The 18,208-nt window shown below is 38.8% G+C and overlaps 2 protein-coding genes across 2 annotated transcripts; both read right to left on the reverse strand.

The window, feature by feature from the left end:
- Positions 1-281: 281 nt before the first annotated feature.
- tarbp1 (TAR (HIV-1) RNA binding protein 1) lies at positions 282-10,315 on the reverse strand. Its single transcript, XM_020921098.2, has 29 exons — positions 9,332-10,315; positions 9,048-9,145; positions 8,852-8,918; positions 8,623-8,771; positions 8,487-8,539; positions 8,271-8,368; positions 7,986-8,121; positions 7,816-7,912; positions 7,610-7,699; positions 7,403-7,532; positions 7,066-7,317; positions 6,817-6,914; positions 6,584-6,742; positions 6,273-6,487; positions 5,948-6,188; positions 5,684-5,872; positions 5,408-5,607; positions 5,273-5,341; positions 5,066-5,186; positions 4,847-4,957; positions 4,619-4,768; positions 4,456-4,542; positions 4,162-4,370; positions 3,991-4,072; positions 3,403-3,574; positions 3,128-3,313; positions 2,448-2,572; positions 2,079-2,215; positions 282-606 (listed from the first exon to the last, which is right to left on the reverse strand). The coding sequence occupies exons 1-29, from the start codon at positions 10,227-10,229 to the stop codon at positions 426-428; spliced, it is 4,800 nt and encodes a 1,599-aa protein (XP_020776757.2). The 5' UTR covers positions 10,230-10,315; the 3' UTR covers positions 282-425.
- Positions 10,316-10,529: 214 nt separating this feature from the next.
- Positions 10,530-18,137, reverse strand: zgc:172136 (uncharacterized protein LOC566376 homolog). Its single transcript, XM_020921364.2, has 14 exons — positions 17,994-18,137; positions 15,943-16,109; positions 15,747-15,837; positions 14,682-14,761; positions 14,525-14,601; positions 14,245-14,440; positions 14,015-14,170; positions 13,583-13,648; positions 13,076-13,144; positions 12,798-12,972; positions 12,404-12,688; positions 11,847-11,972; positions 11,712-11,764; positions 10,530-11,620 (listed from the first exon to the last, which is right to left on the reverse strand). The coding sequence occupies exons 2-14, from the start codon at positions 16,012-16,014 to the stop codon at positions 11,330-11,332; spliced, it is 1,737 nt and encodes a 578-aa protein (XP_020777023.1). The 5' UTR covers positions 16,015-16,109; positions 17,994-18,137; the 3' UTR covers positions 10,530-11,329.
- Between the last annotated feature and the right edge of the window lie 71 nt (positions 18,138-18,208).

Consider the following 18,208-nt stretch of genomic DNA (forward strand, 5'->3'; position numbering starts at 1 on the left):
AGTATGGCAATAAACTTATGTATTTTATGAGGGGAGGTTGCTCACAATGGGAATGCATGTTTTTTGAGCTATTAAAATATGTGTAATTGCATACATGCAAGATAATACCTTTTAATATCATACTGTGGAACAATCCAAGCAAAGCAATAACATCTTCATGCAGACAAGTAGTTGCATGATTCCCATCAGAACAGTTGCACAGTGTACCTTTAAGATGTTCAATCATAATAAAGATTTCCTTATCCTGGTCCCAAGTGCAGATACAGAGAAATGGACTTAGGAAAGAGCCAGAGAAAATTTTAAATACATACAATATCATACAAGACCATAATATACATTGCTTTTAGTCACAGTAAAATGTTTTGATCCACACTTTCAATTTCTGTTAGAATAGATGCTTTTTAACAGCACCATTACTTTGTCCCTCACTCGACTTTGGCGTTGGCGTTTCCTGCTCCAGAGATGAGATGTTGTCTTGTGTATTCCCATATGAGCAGTGCAGCACTGACATGAACATTGAGTGAGCGGATGACTCCTTGTTGTGGGATCTCGACACAAACATCCAACATTTGGAGCAGGTTTGCAGGGATACCCTCTCGTTCATTACTGCATCAGAGGAAAACAGGAGGTTTTAATTCAAACACAAGGAAGTGAACAAGGAACAAATATTGCACAAGTAGACAGTACAATGTATTCATACAAGCATGTATAGAACAGCACAAAACTCTACTGCATATAATTTGTTACAACATATAAAATATTGAAAAATCAAGATTTGACACCATACCATGATTAGACAGTGGAGTTGTACTGTTGTGTCTTTGGGCATGATCCTTCACCTACATTGCTTTCTCAAGTATGAAGATTATAATACTTCCTTACTTATTTGTCTACTCCCTTATTACCCAAAAATACCCTACTTACTGAAATTATGCTATGGAACTCACATCTACTTAAGTCCAGTGCATAATAACACAGTACATAAAAACAAACATGATGACTTTAGTATTTAATAGATAGAGAGAGACAGTACCGCCCTGATTAGCGGAGTTACATTTCTCTTGAGTGGAGCTGAGTGACATAATAGTGAACTGATGAAGATTAGAGCTGCTTCATGCTGAGCACAGAGAGCACAGCTGTGAAAGCACTCAGGATCCAGCCGTGAGTTTAAGTCACGACCAATATATCTGTAAACGGAACATGGATCTTAACAAAACACCTTAATGAACTTGATGAATTATAATTTCTACCAGGGAGCATGCAGAAATGACCAGTGTATTTAATATAAGATATAGGTAGGGGAGAGTTTGTTTTCAAAAAATCTACTTTATGATAATACAACATAGAAATTAAAGCTAATAAGTCCAGTGCATAATAACACAGTACATAAAAACAAAACATGATTTTAGTATGGTATTTAGTAACACACCACACCAAACAAAGTGCCTTCTTTGAGTAGTAATGCATTAAAAACTTTTAATTTAAGAAGTGTTCAAATTATTATTAGTCTTAAGCTATTTTGGGCCCTGGAGTATAGTGGCTAAGTTACCTCTGAACAAAGTAATAGTTCTCGATAACAGAATAGTTCTGGATAAGGAATTCTTATTCAACCACTGTGTGAATGTCTTTTTTGTAGTTGGTCATTAAATTGCTAAATAAGTTCAAATGAAATACCGTCCCAAGGCAGACATTTTGTTGGTTTGTTGTTAAGTATCTTAAAACAGAGAAAGTTAACAATTCATTTTCAATATTCACTCATCCCATATCTAAAGTTAGTCAAGTGACTTTTTAAGCTGTCAGTGTCCCATGGCTTGTATCGGTCTGTGTAATCTATTTCCTGTGCCCTTCCCACTGGGACGTCCAATTATATCTCAGCATGTTCCGACAAGCACATAGGTGATAGAGGAGCTTCATGGTCCCATGGGAGAGACTCTAAAAACATGCGCTTACATTAAATAGCATTGTCAGCTAACACATTTAACTCAACTGGAGCACAGGGAGCAGGAGGCTAAACCATATTTTCTGTACATTGTATCATCACATATGTTTTCCATGCTTTATGTTTGAAGTTAATTTACCCCAGAAGTAGCAGTGTCTTTTCAGGAAAGTGATAGCTCTCGAGGCTGTGGCTATTGGCAGTTTGTTCCACACCAACAATGCAGTATCCTTCACTCTTCTTTAGCTGTAGAAAGTCTGTAAGCTCCACTGGTTTCACCTGCGAAGTCGAGAGATAGCAGATACAATCAGTGTTAGCCCTGGTCATCTTGGGAGTCATAATAAGGACCATAACAAGATTGCTAATTGCAATTCTGCATACATGTCTAAATTAATTATACGTGAACAGTGTCCAACAAGGCCCTATTGACTTAAGCAGCAATCTAATACATGTCAGGCCCTCTAGACGAGGTAGAAAAGCTTTGTATGTTTTATGCAACATCTCATTTCACCTCCAGCAAAGGCAGCCACCTCTCAGACGTGACACTCAGTGACTGAAACTGTTTGTCGTTGACATGGCGAAGATTGTCGAGGACCAAAGCACTGGCTCCAAAGATCTCACATGTTCTGCAAAGACCTAAGGCAGAATTATATAAAAAACACAGATGTTTCAGTTTAATCAAGACAGAAACATCCCATTTGTTAAAAGGGTCACAATGACCATTTTAGTCAATGGAAATAATGACTGTATGAAGAGGCTATTGGACTGTTGCTAGGGTTACACTAACATACACAAATCAACAGTGCCCCCTGTAATGACAGACAAGAGGGGCTTTTCCAGTAAAACATTTACCAAGCAGAAAGGCTCAATGTGTTCAGTTACATAATGCAATACAAATATTGTCTTTTCAAATGTGTTTTTGCCTTTATAAACACATTATTATTGATCTGAACTGTTATCATGTGATACAAAGGCTATCAAAGACACTTGGAAACATAAAAGACAAACTCCCACGATAGCCGTCTGTCCCCTGTATAAACTATGATAAGGGCTATAGTGAATAACCAGCCTGTTTGGGCTCTGCACAAGCCAACCATTAAAGGTTCATGACACATCGCACAAATACAAAAAATATGATTTAGCAAAATTAATTATAAATGATAAATTACATTCCATTCTGCTTAAATCTACCTCCTAAATTAGTGGGTTTGTCAATGAGTGAAGCCACCACTAGCAGAGCCCCATGTGTTTTTCCCATACGGGCAGCTCTTTGGTGGGGTATAAGCTGGAGTTCTGGCTCTTGCTCCTGAATGTCAAGCTTCCAAGGAGTAATTTTCTTCTGTACTTCAGCCCAGCGCTCTTCCTTATCCTGCTCACCTACAAAGTAAACTAGGTAAGTCATTTGAATTCACTTAACAAATATCAACTTTCCAGTGATTATCATCTTTTTAAAACCACTACAGTACTTTTATCTTGTTGGATCCAGTCCCCATGATTGAGCGCTCTCAAATCAGAGGCAGGATTCCTCAAAGGACAAGATGGAATGTGAGAAAAACATGGCAGCTTCTCAAACTTCCAGGGTGGGATCCACTCATCATCAGATAAATCAGACAGGCTGGGGAATGTATACAAGATTGTCTGGAAAGAGTAAAAAGTACAGATGTTTAATGAGGATACCGTATAAAAAAGGCACAGTACAATAGTTTCAATATAACAATAAATTATATGTCAATTCTTTATTTTACATTGTTCAGCATCCCATACGTGATTATATATTGTACAGTGTTTAATATGAACTGACATTAGATCTTTATCATCAGCATACTTTATTTTCAAATTTCCAAATGAAACTGCTGAAATAAAATTACTTTGCAACCTTGCAACTTCAGCAGGATTAAAATTTATGTGGGCAGTGAGAGAAATGGCTGGGCCTGGCAAAATGTGAAGAGGGTGCCAGCTCTGATCAGCTAGACAAAAGCTTGTCTGCAAATATTGCAAACCATTATTATTATTATTACTGATTCTTGCAGAATTGTCCAGAATGTTCAACTCACCTCAAGACTGTAATCTCTGAGGGGATGAAAGGCACCAAAGAAGAAATGTTCCTGAATTTTTATCCAATTTTTGTTAGCATTTCTAAAACACAAAAGTAAAGTATTATCCAACAATAATGCACAGAAACCTCACTTTAATCCACTTCCTATGGCACTATGGTATGACCTTACCCAGTACTCTGCATGGCTTCAGCCTGGTTGAGACAAGACGTAATCACAGAAGACAGTGAGTGTAAGCCATCTGCCCCTCCATTCACTGCTCTGGCTTCTGCCAAATTCCAAACTCGTTTAAGAGCCAACAAAGCATAAAGGCGCACACTGAAGTTATGGTTAAAACAGCACTGCAAGATGATATCCAGGGCTTTGCATAACTGTACAACCTGAAGCAGTTAGAAAAAAAGATATTGTAAAACAAGTAATAAGCAAAATATATGTAAATGAATAGGCAAATGAATGGTTAGTTACCTGGTCCCTAATGTTTGGAAGAATAACGTTAAAATGAACCACAACTGAAAGGAAAGTGCAGATGCTGACCTTGGTTTTTTCATGGTCCTTACAAACCAAAACAAAACAAATACAATTCATATGCATGTTATTATGTTCATTTTGTAATAAACTGAGAGCTCACCACATTAAAGCACTCCCAAAAGCTGTTAATGTGATATGGGTATTTAGTGAGGATCAAAATCATCAGCCATTCAATCAGGTACTTCACTGAGGCCTGATTACTGCAGAATCCAGCCTGATACACACTGCTCAGTATTGTAGTGACAAAATCCTGAAAAAATTAAATGATCATTCTTTCTTTTACAATTTCTTACTCACATGATACTGTATATAGTCAAAGTGCCTTTACCTCAGTGAGTTTGGGAAGCAACACCAACAGTGTTTGCCAGATCCTGTTTTTCACTCGATGTTGCATTGAGTTGTTATAGTAACGAACTTTAGAAGATGATATAATGTTATCCTGGCAAAATGTGATAGGGAAGATTTAAGTTTCAGTTTTGATGTTTTGTTATACACATAATAAGACTAGTAATAAAATCAATGACTTTAACTTGAATAGAACGACTACCTTTTTCAATAATTCAAGGACTACGTTTTGCATCAGCCTTTGATGCTGTGGATCTGAGGAGTCCAGTCTACTGAGCAAAGACAAGGCACATGCACGGGGCAACTGATCATCTCTGCTGTCCCTGGAATAGTAATATAGTTTTCAGCTGGTAATGAAAGTATGATTTCAAGTGGCATCTAAAACCCACAGATGTTGGAAAGAGCTTACCCACAAAGTACATTAGCTGCACAATCTTCACCAAGTTGTTCCACATAACTCTGGACATCCTGAATTAGCCTTTAAGAAAACAAACTTTATAAATACAAGAGTAATGCAAGAATAAAGCCAAAATGTTTTACACACCGTTGATCTCTTCTGAACACTGGTCCATAGACGCATGCCTCAGTGAGGATTTCAATATGGTTGAAAACACTTGCAAAGATAGAGTAATCCTGGGACTCACTGTTTTGGCCGCTGGGAAGCCATATCTGACAGCAGTGTTGAATTAGCAGTCCAAACACACCAGTCTTTGACTGTGATAACTCCATAAGCTCAGAGGCAATCTAAAAACAAAACACAAAAAAGGTTTAATAAAAGATACATATTATATTAATGCTACCGTGTGTACATTTTTGTTACCCTCTTTATGGTTGAGGTGAGATTTGGTGATTGTGCATCAGCCAGCATTAGGAGTTTATGATGAAAAGCCAATGAAATAAAACATTTAAGAGATGGCCAGAAGTCAAGAGGGTTTGTGCTTAAGCCCTGAACAAGGTCCCAAGACAAGCTGATGGCATCTACACAGAGGGATTCATCATCCTGGACTAACTGGAAGAGGAATAAAACAGCATTACTAAAAACATACTGTACATAATAATGAACAAAAATATATGATACACTTACATGAGGAAGAGCAGTCTCCAAAAAGGCAAAAATTGGCAGTACTAGATTGCTAGGCAGAAGAGACAGGCCTTCTATGGCACAACTTACAGATGACCTCAGAATTTCAATGGACTGAGAATCTCCAGTTTCAGTAATTCCAGCAGTCTTTGAGAGAAGACTTAGGCAAACCCACTGGTCTCTCAAATAGTGGGCCACTACACGTCCCCAGTCCTTCTGCATTGGACTAGATCCATCTGTGTCACTATAAAAAAAAAAAAAGAAGGAAGTCTGACCGTTTATGTCAAATTAGTTTTTGCATAAAGTAGATTTAAATCATATATTTTACTTTAGACAGTCAAGGCCAAATGGTTTCCGCAGGGTCTCATTGATGCGCCCAACAGAAGATGAAGATAATAATATTGGATTGTAGAAGAACTCATTCAGCATTTTCAGTCCTGACACTGATTGCATGCCAATCACATTCTGCTCCACAAGACTGCAAATCAAGGCCAGAGATGCCATTGCAACAACTCTTGACACCTGCACTGACACTGATGGGCTCTGTAGTCACAAACACAGTAACTTATGAATAATCATACAATTCAAGTGGTGGAAATTGTTGTCAGGTGGAAAGATTGCTCTGAGATAGAAGTGTACCTGCTGACTTGGTTCTGCAAGGATCTTGAGGTTGAAACTAATGAGTTTGGGGAAATATGTCTGTTGAATTTTACTGTGGTGTTGTGGTATAGATTTACATATGACCACCAGCTGTTTCAGGACACACAAGTACATATTTGCCCGCTCTATGTCAAACAGCTGTGAAGAAAAACAGAAAAAAATAACATTCATGTTTGTATAACACGGTAACATAATCACTTATGTTACCATACCTCTTGCAGCTGTCCACATAACTGCCTCACAATGAATTCTAGTACTGGATCTAAAACCTTGAAAATTTGTTTCTTAAAGGCAAACAAGACATTATCATCTGAAAAAAATGTTGGAACATCAAATTTACAATTACAAGTATGTATGTATGAATAAAGAAAGTCTGTTTTTATTAGTTATTGCACAAAAGTAGATATGTTTGCCAGCTTTATGTATTGTATGTGTACTAAATGAAGCATATAAAATCCAACCTTTATTGCCTTGATTTATTCCTTCCTGCAGCAGAAACTGGAGCACAAGCTGCAGGCTCTTGTCACTCTTCCTCAAAGGCAGGTAGATATTGGTGCTGACTCGGCTCAGAGTGTCCCACAGTGGAGACAGTAAGGACTCCAAAGAGTTGTTAACATCTCCGGCCGGCTGGCACATTTCCATGTCCACACACAGCAAAATTGCCCTGGCCAATTTCACCGCTTCACTGATATCAGGTAACCTTTCCGTTTGACCTGAAAATCACCCAATTTGTCAATACAGCAAAAATTTTAGCCATGCATCAGGAAATATCATGTACCCTCTGTGAGTGGGGCTCACCTGTGCTGGGAGGGACTTTGAGGTAGTTGTAAAGCTCATTTTGAACATACGCCTTTATACTTTCTTTTTCTTGATCTTTAGAATTTATAGGCTTGAAACTGTGTTCATTGTTCATAAGCCAAATACATACCTGGCAATATGAAAAATTTCCATTATTCATTATTCCCCTATGATCTCCCAAAATAAAAGTTGGTTTAGACATGTAACCTGGTGCCACAGCTTTGTCCCTCGACTCAGAGACTCATCAGAGCGGAAATGCATTAGAAGACCAAACACATCATCAAGGGTCACTGCACTCTGGGGAGATGTATTATTTTTTAAGTCAAAATGACATTTTAGCATTACATTTTTAGTTTCAAAGTATTAGACCATAATGGTTTCATATAATAAATATATAATGTTCCAACACTAACCATATCTGTAAGGCAGAGGGCGCTGTTCAACAAGAAACACTGAGCAGCACCTCTTAGCAGAACTTGATGAGTTATCATTGTGCATCGCAGTACCTCTCTGTCACATTAAAACAACATGAAGTATTACAACTATTGTTACCAATATGACTTAAACTATATAAGAATAGTACCTTAAAGCAATAAGACCATTAACGCCCAGCAATGGACTTGGAGAGAGACTAGCTAAGGCCTGGGATATGAAGAGGACAGGCACCGCACACCACTGCTTTGTGGCTAACTGCTGAATCAGCTGCAGCAACAAAGAGGCTGAAAAAAATATAAATAAATAAATATATTACATAAATGAATATTATACATTAAACATAGATATATATAGCAGATTAACTGTATATATTACACATATAGTAATACATATAGTAAATTAAATTATATCATTTGACTATAGGTTTTTTTACCTTTTTGTTCTGATGGCAAGTTGGTAAAAAAGTTGACCATGAATACTTGCAGTTTGCTCCCCAGCTCTGGACATTCACCTATGCTCTGTTCAATGGCTCTGATTGGCAATATTGGAAAAAAATATATATTTAATTAGAATTTAATTAGTTAATTTAATGTATTTACTTAGTTAATTAGTTAGTTTTTAATTAGTTAACAGTTAGTCGGTTTCTCACCTTTGAAAGAGTGAAGTTTCTGACAGAACATCCAAAAAAGGCCCAATTACAAACTGTTGGGAGGGCAATAAGTAGTTAAGTAAGTAGTTTAAATACTTCAATGAGATTTGAATTAAATACAAGAGTGAGTATGAACCTGAGAGAAGGCCATAGCAAACTGTGGCTGTTGGAGGGCCTGCATTTGGAGCAGATGACAGACTCCCTCTTTCATGAGCGCCTTATTTTCACTGTGAAACATGCGCTGGTACACACAGAGCAACCAAGATGGGTGTAAGAGGCAGTTACCTAAAGAAATTTTACTATTTTTAAAAACTACAATTTTATTGGAAAGCACAAATGAGATATGATTGAAGTGGTTCGTTTACCTTGGGTGTCATTGACGATCTGTATTAATGTGTCTATTCTGTTTAAGACTGGACGAACAACGTGAATCTGGGGAGGAAAAATTGTTATGCGTCTCTAACTACTTAAGTAGTAAAACGTCTAAGGCTCCTTTGACTTAAAATATAATTATGATGAAGTCACAGATTACATACCATAATGACAGAAAATATAAATTACCTGGTTTTCTTCCAAAGTCTCCATCACCAGGGTGTAATCCTCCCAGAACTCTCGCAACACTTGGCTGTTATTAGAGTCCCATATAAACAAGACCTCCCCTGCAGCAAAAGCACAGTCAGTCTGGGATATATGGAAAATTGGATAATATCATGTTGTTCCTGAGACATGCAAAATTAGAATATCAAGTAAAATAAAATGATGTGAAAACTGATATTTCTGCACTTTTGTGGTTTTATGGTCCATTCATGTTTTGTCAAGAGAGGCCGAGGTAAAGTCATTTTCACCTTCTTTTGAGGCGTGACACGCCAAACCTCTGTCTTGGGATAGTGCCACACATCTTTTCAACAGGTACAGCGCCCTCTTGCGTGCCAGACTGTCTCTGTGCGTCAATCCATCCTGAACCATCCTCCAGAACTGAATGGACATTCGTGGGTCAAAGGTCAGACAGTCTGGGGTCAGCATGTGGTCAGACAACGCAGCCAGGCACATTAAGGATCGTCCCGTTACTGCAGGTGTGCGCTCACTGCCGTGCCAGATACACAGATCATCCAGGACTGACTTGCGGATGTTGTCTAACCTCGCGCCGCTGCTACAACTGAAGAGCGCAGAAAGGAGACGCAGTGCCACTCTGGATACTTGGGCATCGGGGAGGGTTTTCATACAGGACGATGCTTGTACTAGGACTTTATGTACAAGTTCTTCACGGGGGGCTATTATGGGTAATAATACTGATAGGACTTCGCTGGCCACCTCCACAATGAACCGTCCTGATGCGACTTCTTCGTCTGACGGCTGGAGGAAAGGCAGCACGTACTCGGTCACTTTGCCCGGGGTAGCAGGATCACACAGCGGAATACAGGCTCTGATAAGTTTACAAACGGCTGCTAGTCTCTCCTTACATTGTACGCTCTCGCATACTTCTGAAGACATTTTGGACAGCAAAGGGACGCATTGAGACCAAATGACATTTTCTACATTCACTGCAATGCTGTGGCTTCTGGACTTTACATCGGAGTTGGCTGAGAGCGATCCAAGTCCTTCAATGAAAGCAGTCAGCGCCTCCACTCGCCCAGTCTGCGGCCACGATTCACTCTCCCACGAAAGAGCTTTAAACAAAAGATCGTAGTCCGGACAGCTCGACAGGAGAGTTTCCATTAAAAATGAGTTCATTTTTGTGAACATATATAGACATACGTTTCAGAATGATTTAGTAAGCCGGCTTTTCCAGCGGCTAATTGTAGCACGTTTTTCTCTAAATGTAAACTTCCGTATATGTAATCTCGGATGTGATCGCGAGATGTGGCAAAGAAACGCTTTCAAACACAAAAACGTTTCAAACTTTTTTTGTTTTTTGAACGTTTGCAATTTTAACTCCTTTACAGAATATAATCTATTTTTAATGCAAGCAAATATGAAACGACAAACTCCTCAAATAAAATGGTAAGCATTAGAACAAAATCAATAAAAATGTGAAAGACAACCTTTGTAAAGCAATAAGATTTTATTTTATGTGTAAAAAAAGTATTTTAAAACAAAAATATTTAACACTATCAGCTGTTAAAATGCAAAGGCATTCAGTAAAGGCTGACATTCTTTTCAGTAAAGCCGATATGGCTAAAGATATTCATTATGTCACATACAGTTAATTACAAAACAGTCAAAATACTGTCTCAGAAAGGCTCTTTGTTTTGGGGTTATATAATATGTGTACTGCAGACTCATTATATTTGCTGAATACAGACATAATGCTTAACAAATAATGCTATACTGTGATATCTGAAGGGAGTAGAAAGTACAAACAAGGCTTTGGATGAATGCATTTCCAACTTTAAAGAGGTTCAATTTTCCACATCAGTAGACACATTGCTGTAGAGGACTAATAGGAAAACATAACTGTACATGGGAGTTGGTTATTTAAAAAAAGAAAAGAAAAGTGCAAAACCCCACAAACACAAAAAGTGCCTCAAAGAGACGAGCGCAAGACCAGACCAGCTTTTTAATTTCATACTAAATGCAGCATTCAAAATACCCCACAAGAAAAAAAATACTTAAAATGATTGTACCACAGGAGTAAAACATGATAAAAGAGTGAAAATATATACAGAATTTACATTAATAAATAAGTCTAATTTAAATTTCTGCTCAGCTCTCTCTAAAAACACTAAACATAACCGAAATGAGGGATCCTGTTGTAAATGTAACCAGATTTGTAAATAATGTCTTTTTACAACTTTGAGCACTCCAGAATTTGTTATAGGAATGCATATTCCCACCAGTTACATTCAAAAGATAAATTCCAGTAGCTGCTCATCTCCTAACAAGTCCAAAGAAAGGCAGTTTGTAGATCTACGACCATAGAAGGTGGGTTTTTCTTGGCACGGGGTAAGGGGGTAATAATGGTGTTCAGTGGGAGTCTTTACATTTAAGGGGGCATCAGGGAACCCAAAGGTGTAACTGTGGGAGGAATCGGGAGGCAGTGCTGTTCCTAAAGGAGCCGGAGAGGGGAGCAGACGGACGTCATCAAGACTTTGGCTGTGTCGATCTGCACTCAACTGGGCTCTGGATTTAGGCAACTGTGAAATAAGCAGATTCAGAAAGCACACTAATTATAAACATTCTGTACTACAAGTTATAATCATTAAGCTAATGCTAGAAGAGCCAAACCTGTTTCAGTATATCTTTGTTCTGTGACAAATCCACATCTTCAGGTTTATTTTCTGAAAAAACAAGTATTAAAATCCAAATCAATAACAGAACTTAATACCTGGTATAATATATATAAGTGCAGTCTATTCATACCTGTTGAGTGATTTGACAATGAGAGATCTATGCAGTCGACTGACACACCTTCAAGGGACTCAGTCAACTGGAACATGTCATTGTGGTCATCTACAAGATCTTCTTTTGGGGTTTTACCTTGGTCTTCTTCGAGAATGGAAGCAAATAAAAGCATGTAAATACACAGGGCAAGTAAATAACGGAACATGTGCAACACGCAAACTACTTGAAAACCACAAAGGCAAATCACGTTTAAACAGGCTCAATCCGCTTTACGGAATGTTTTGCATAGCAAACATGAGCCTTTAACCCTACTGCAATATGATACAATCTTGCTCAAACAGAAGAATCATAAAATAAAAACTTAAACTGTAGCCCCAGATATTTTTTTTTCTATTTGAAGTTATACACAGAAATAAGTTTTATGGATCTCACAATAAATCAAATCTAAAACCTTAAATTTAAGCATAGCGTATTTTACTTGGCTGAAAACAAGTGCTTGAGTACAGCAGGGTAAAATCTACAACAGCTATATTTTTACTCTTTACTGATGCAATGTGTAGAAAAGTTTTCCTCACCCTCCTCTGGCCACTCGCCATCTTCTGTTAGAGTCTTACTGCCAGCCTCCACTCCAGAGGTACAGGAGCTGCCCCGGCTGGCTGCTGAGCACAGGCACAACTCTGCCTGGATGTGGCCCTCCTCCTCCATAGACGCTCTGTCTGTGGAGATGCTGCGTTGGCGGGTGTCTGCTTCGATACCAGAGCTGCTCGTGGAGTGTCGAGACAGACCAGGACTATTCTCGCTCCCAGGAGGATCCATGTCCAAGTCATCACTGATGTAAGACTCCCTGTACCGCTTTTTCTCTAAAAATAAAGCATTTGCCAGCCAATGTCATCAAACAAAATATGTTAATACATTTTAACATGACATTTCTTTAGTCTTCTGTAGTGATCATAATGTATATTCTTGTACCTTCAGTCTCCTCCAGCTGCCGTAGGTGTTTCAGAGCATGTTGGAGGCTGAGGTAGAGGCGATGACAGCTGCTCAAATGCAGGAGAAGATGGCGAGATCGAAATGATGATCCTGTGTAATACACAAGCTTTCTAGCTGAAGGCAAACCGTCTGGCTGTATCTCAAATTTCTTCCCCTGAATTTAAAAACCAAATTAAACATCAATCTATGTAACATGTAGAAGCATGAACAGCTAAAGGCTAAAAACTCTTTGAGTAGATAGAAGATAAAGTACAAACCAGAAAAGTGAGACGGCCTACATTTGACCAGGGGAAGTCATACACCAACTGCCGTATGTTGTTCACTTCCTACAAAACAAAACAAAAAAATCTGTACATGGACTTGTGAGGAGTGACACATTACTTGCAAAGTTTAAATTTTAAACAATTATCATTTTAATTTCTGCGCAGGTGCTATCTGGCCTTGACAAAAAGATAAGACCACAAAAAGACAAGACCATGGATTTCTTGAGGTATCTCACGGTCTGCTGGCTCTTTAATCAGTCAGGCCTGGAGCCCTAATCCCCAGATGGCCCCTGACGGACACATCAAACGCTGACAGGCTGCAGACAGGCCCTATCTCCGAGGCCCGGCCACTGCTGGCAGCCCACACATTCCTCAAACCACTGTTCAGAGGTTTATAGGACTGCACAGGTTTAATCTGTGAGCCAATGCAGGTTTGTACATCCCGCATCAGCACTGACGCACGCACAGGGCATTTACTACAACAGAAACATATGCTCATACCTGATAGACTTGCATTCCTCGCAGCGTCAGACCAAGCAGAGCAGTTCCTTTCTCTGCCTTTTTGTCCTGTACAATGAATGATTACATGTCAGAGAAGCATCTGAAAGGTTTAGATAAGCCATTCCACAGTTAACCCCTGTACCAGCTCCCAGGGAGACAGAGCTGCTGCTAACAACAAATTAAAAGTCATGGCACATTACGCAACGCATGGGCAACTCTTCAAAATATCACTCAGCAGTAGACCCATTCCGAACTAGGGAGAACAATGAATAAACTATAGTAGATAAACCATTATGCAACTGCCTCATAACGTTTTGTGCATTAGGTCATTTGCCTGTGTCTTGGGAAAGATGAGAATTTATTGGGAAAACAACACCATATTAACAAACCTAGAATTTAATCATTACTGTCAAACGAAAAAAAAAGTCTGACCTTTTGCAGCTTGTAAAACGTGACTGGGACATCCTCCAGTCGACATGACTCTCTGATAAAGAGCAAGATGGCATCCCGGGAGGACATGCCCCACAGATCCTGATGAACTTTAGGACCATGGCACAGAAGATAGTCTACTCCACGCTTTGCAATAATCTACAAAGATTAAAAGCAAGATATTATAGATATTAAAGCTGACAAATAGATTCATGCATTAAAGTGAAGCCTACCCATGGAGGGAAGTAATTTTTGGGTTCAAAATAACGCATGGTCTCCAGGTCTTGGCTGGGTGGTGGATGGTCCCCCAGGTCAGCTTGTAAGGCATAACCTGCCAGCTGAAAGTATACCTCCTCCTGCTGACGGCATTCAGAGCGCAGCACTCGCTCACGTAGATCTGAGTAGTACAGATGCCGTGCTTTGCGTTCACTGGTACAAGATATAACACATGAGTGGAGCATGTTATAAAGAGGTTGATGGGAAAACATATGAAGTCGAAACAGAAACACATACCTAAGAAGTCTTCCATTCTCAACATAGTACTGCACCTTGAGACAGAGCACCAGAGGCAACGGTTTCTTCAGTAATGTCTGTATCAGTTAAACATTTTATTTAGTTGATTTGTGATCAGTGCAGTACAATTCTAACTACTATCCACTACTGCCATTACCTTTCCCGTTTCTTGTTTCCACTCCTTGGGGAAATACTTGGTCAGTTTATCTTCCATGTCTATGTAGATGTGTTCATTGTCTATCAAAAACAACAACAAAAGATTCAGAATGTTAGTAACTTATGGTATGAGTATGGTCAAATAATGCAGCTACACTTAATTACAAATAAATCAATAGTATTTCTATTACATTCTACAAGTAATACTGATCATATGTGATCTAATATACAAATGTGGGCAAGAAGGATGTTCTTGCACTCCCCAGCATCCATGATTCATAGAACTGGCGTCTATGTCATTAGTTTTATCTTTTTTGCTTCACTATCAGGCTTGCCCCACTATTACACAACTCCATCCATCTCACTTGCCTCTCCTTTCCAACTCTGAATCATCCAAACTCCTTAACCTCTTCTCCGTTGACTAAGACACTCATCTGTCTCATGACCAATCCCCTCTGTACCTCTTTTACCTCACCTCCCTCTACTCTCCCCTCTCCATTATCACTCTGTCCCTCCCTCAGTGGGGAGAAGGAATGCATTGGTGCATTCCTGGCTTAATGAACTTAATATTGCAGGAATCCAGGCCTAAGTGATCGCTGAACCAACACCACAAAAACAAAAGGCTGCTTGTTTTAGAGATGAGCCCCACAAGATTAGTAAAGCGTTTCAACATATTTCCACAAAGAACACAGTGGAAACGTAATTTACAGAACTCGCTGAAGTGGATTACATAGTTTCATTATTCAGGCTAGTATAGCAAATTGACTTTTCTGTGAAATAGTGAATTGCCCAGTTGATTGGGTTGCTCAGAGTTAACTACTTTTAGACCTCTCATCCTTGGATTGTGTTAAAAACAATAGGTGTGGTAAACAAGGAGAAATATCAGAGCCATGCTACTGGTGTCATCAGAGTGCAAGGACTGGATACGTGTTTGTGCACTTAAGAGTGAAGCAGTTTAAATAAGGCTAAAACAGTAACTGATTCAGAAAACATTATGAAAAGGTCAGTTTTGAATACATGTGTCAGTAGGACATATTCTGCATGCAATACAATGGCTATAACTTACCTTTGACAACAGTGAGACCAAAAAAGTGCAGTTCTTTGATTCCAAGACGCTCGGCTACACGATTAAAAACATCCTGCCCTGTGGTCCTTGGCTGAACAAATATAACAAAAACACTATTAAGTCAATGGACAGCTTTGAAGAACTTGAAGGCTAGCTTTGAATGAATAATATTTAGACAGAATATCAAGTTACTTACCCCAACTTTGATGTCCAGCTGGTCTTTGTTGGGAAGAAGAACGCAAATCGTTCTGTCAAGCTTGACCGACATGATTGCATACACTGCTTATGGAAGTTAGCTATCAAAAAAGGTGATCCTATTCTTATCAATCTCACGTTTCCCAGTGCAGGTCATCCATATCGATTCTACAAAAAATAAAATAAAATAAAATAGTAACAAGGGAAAACATGGAGTAGCAATTATACCTGTGTAATCCTATCAAATTTTGCTACTTGGATGAGTGGCAAAACACACACTGTAAAACTTTTGTGCACTTGACAGAAATTAATCATATTTTTTATTTCAAACAAAAGTATACTTTATATTCTTATATACTTTTATAATTTATCCATGATGGTGGGTTGCCCTCAGTATACTGACCCATTCCCCAACTGGTACAAAACTCATCTGATTAACGTCTTAGAATCAATTAATCACTTTAATTACTACCGTGCGCTGCCACTGATCCCCTTAAATCTCACTTGAGACAGTAATGGCAAAACATAAACAAATACAAGGAACTGGTGAAAACAGTGCACATGGAGCTTTGGAAACGTTCAAACAGTACAAGAAAGAAAATGGAGAGATTTCAATGTGTCATTTCCAAATGTGACCGTTTACTGAACTATATACCTTTGTGTTGTGCATAGTTTTTAATATTAAGCTTATGCCCTTGGGAACTTCATTTCCAGTAAGTTGGGTTTGTAAAAAAGTCTCAAGAGAGACACAAATGAAAGTGTGTAACATGGTATCTTGAGTGTCATCTACAGGTTATGGGAACCACTTTAATAACTTATCTTGGCTCAGAAGGCAAGAGACTTTTCTTACCAAATATGATTTACCAACAAGCCCAAACAGAGCCCCACTTACAGCTGCATGTCGAAGCACATACAGCTAAAACCAGAAATTCTAGTAGGCAACTGACTTGTTTATGGAGTCAAACTTTAACGTAATTCAAAGTGTCTAGTATGTTCTTATTGTGAGAAAACTAGAAGAAGGGTTTGAAAAGCTGGCACAAGTGTATTCTTAACCATTAGCTCAGAGGTTATAAATGAGAGTGAATACTACAATAATGGCTCCTATTTCTCTTCACCTTTATTCCTAACAACAAGATGGACAACACAATAGGATCCAAACCATCATGTATGCTTCTTGTGTCATAATAATCACGCAAAATTAACTATACCATGGGGGAAAATACAGAGGCATTGTGAGAGATTTGCAAAAAGTGTATAAATTATTCAATGATAGTATTGCTTGCCCTGTGTAATAATGTATGCAATGGACATTCTGACATCTTCTCACAATCTCCTTCTTCTTGCTGACCAGCGGGAACCCTCTGGCATCACATGAGAGCAGCCATCTGTATGCTTTAAGTCCTTCTCAGTAGTTATAATCCCTAATTCTGAGCACACGGTTGCCTGTAGGAAAAACAACTCTACCATTACCCTGTACTACAAGCTCTCCAGTGCCCGCTAAAACCTTTGGATGGAGGCATCTCAATAAACCACACAGCAAACTCATCCCACTTGAAAACAATGAGGTGGGCGAGCTTGTCTGGTTGAGGGGGGGTCAAAGCATTCTTTCAGCGTGAATCAAACCCTTGTAGGGGCTTTTTAATTAGATTCAATGACTCAATAACATAATTAACCCGTACGCAAACCCGTAACCATTCAGAAACACGTTTACAAGAAATATTTTTGGCTCAGTTTAGTAGATTAGACGTTATATTTTGAGTGTTCATAAACCCCGCGGCCAAATTAGTCTCCGTTATGCTATTTAAAGTAGCGTGACAAGTAACATAAGATCCAAAAATAAGTTTGCGTAGGTAAGCTCTTTACTGCAAGCCTTTTATTTCGAGAAGTAAACCTAAAACAAAACAAAAGCAACAGGTAGTTTTCATACGCAGATTAGTTCTCCCGATCAATATTATTTTTTATGGTCGGACGTTCAAGCAACAAGTGCATCAGTGATCCACAACATCCATTTTACTCTCGAACCTTAGCCAAACAAAAGAAATAATTACATACCTTCACATGATCATGACTTGAAGTTTCTCACAAGTTCACCCGTATATTTAGGAAACGCAAACTTTATTTCTGTGGCAGACTGAACTCTTGACAGCAATAATGAGCACAACGGTCTACGGTCTACCCCCTCCTCCCCATCGCGTGTTCTCACTTCAACTACAACCCGAAAGATTGGACCGCACCACCTGTGACACACACGGGGGGGGCAAAACTCT

This window comes from Boleophthalmus pectinirostris, unplaced genomic scaffold (assembly GCF_026225935.1).
Source record: "Boleophthalmus pectinirostris isolate CB_2022bp ecotype Guang Dong unplaced genomic scaffold, ASM2622593v1 HiC_scaffold_5, whole genome shotgun sequence".
NCBI classification, from domain to species: domain Eukaryota; kingdom Metazoa; phylum Chordata; class Actinopteri; order Gobiiformes; family Gobiidae; genus Boleophthalmus; species Boleophthalmus pectinirostris.

Coding starts and splice junctions, on each gene's coding strand:
- tarbp1 (XM_020921098.2), bottom strand. CDS start 10,229: ATGTTCACAAAAATGAACTCATTTTTAATGGAAACTCTCCTGTCGAGC. Junction 6,915..7,065: donor AATAAATCAAGGCAATAAAG/GTTGGATTTTAT, acceptor CATTTTTTTCAG/ATGATAATGTCTTGTTTGCC. Junction 2,573..3,127: donor CAAACCCACTAATTTAGGAG/GTAGATTTAAGC, acceptor ATTCTGCCTTAG/GTCTTTGCAGAACATGTGAG.
- zgc:172136 (XM_020921364.2), bottom strand. CDS start 16,014: ATGTCGGTCAAGCTTGACAGAACGATTTGCGTTCTTCTTCCCAACAAA. Junction 15,838..15,942: donor AGCTGGACATCAAAGTTGGG/GTAAGTAACTTG, acceptor ATATTTGTTCAG/CCAAGGACCACAGGGCAGGA. Junction 11,621..11,711: donor ACAAAGATATACTGAAACAG/GTTTGGCTCTTC, acceptor CTTATTTCACAG/TTGCCTAAATCCAGAGCCCA.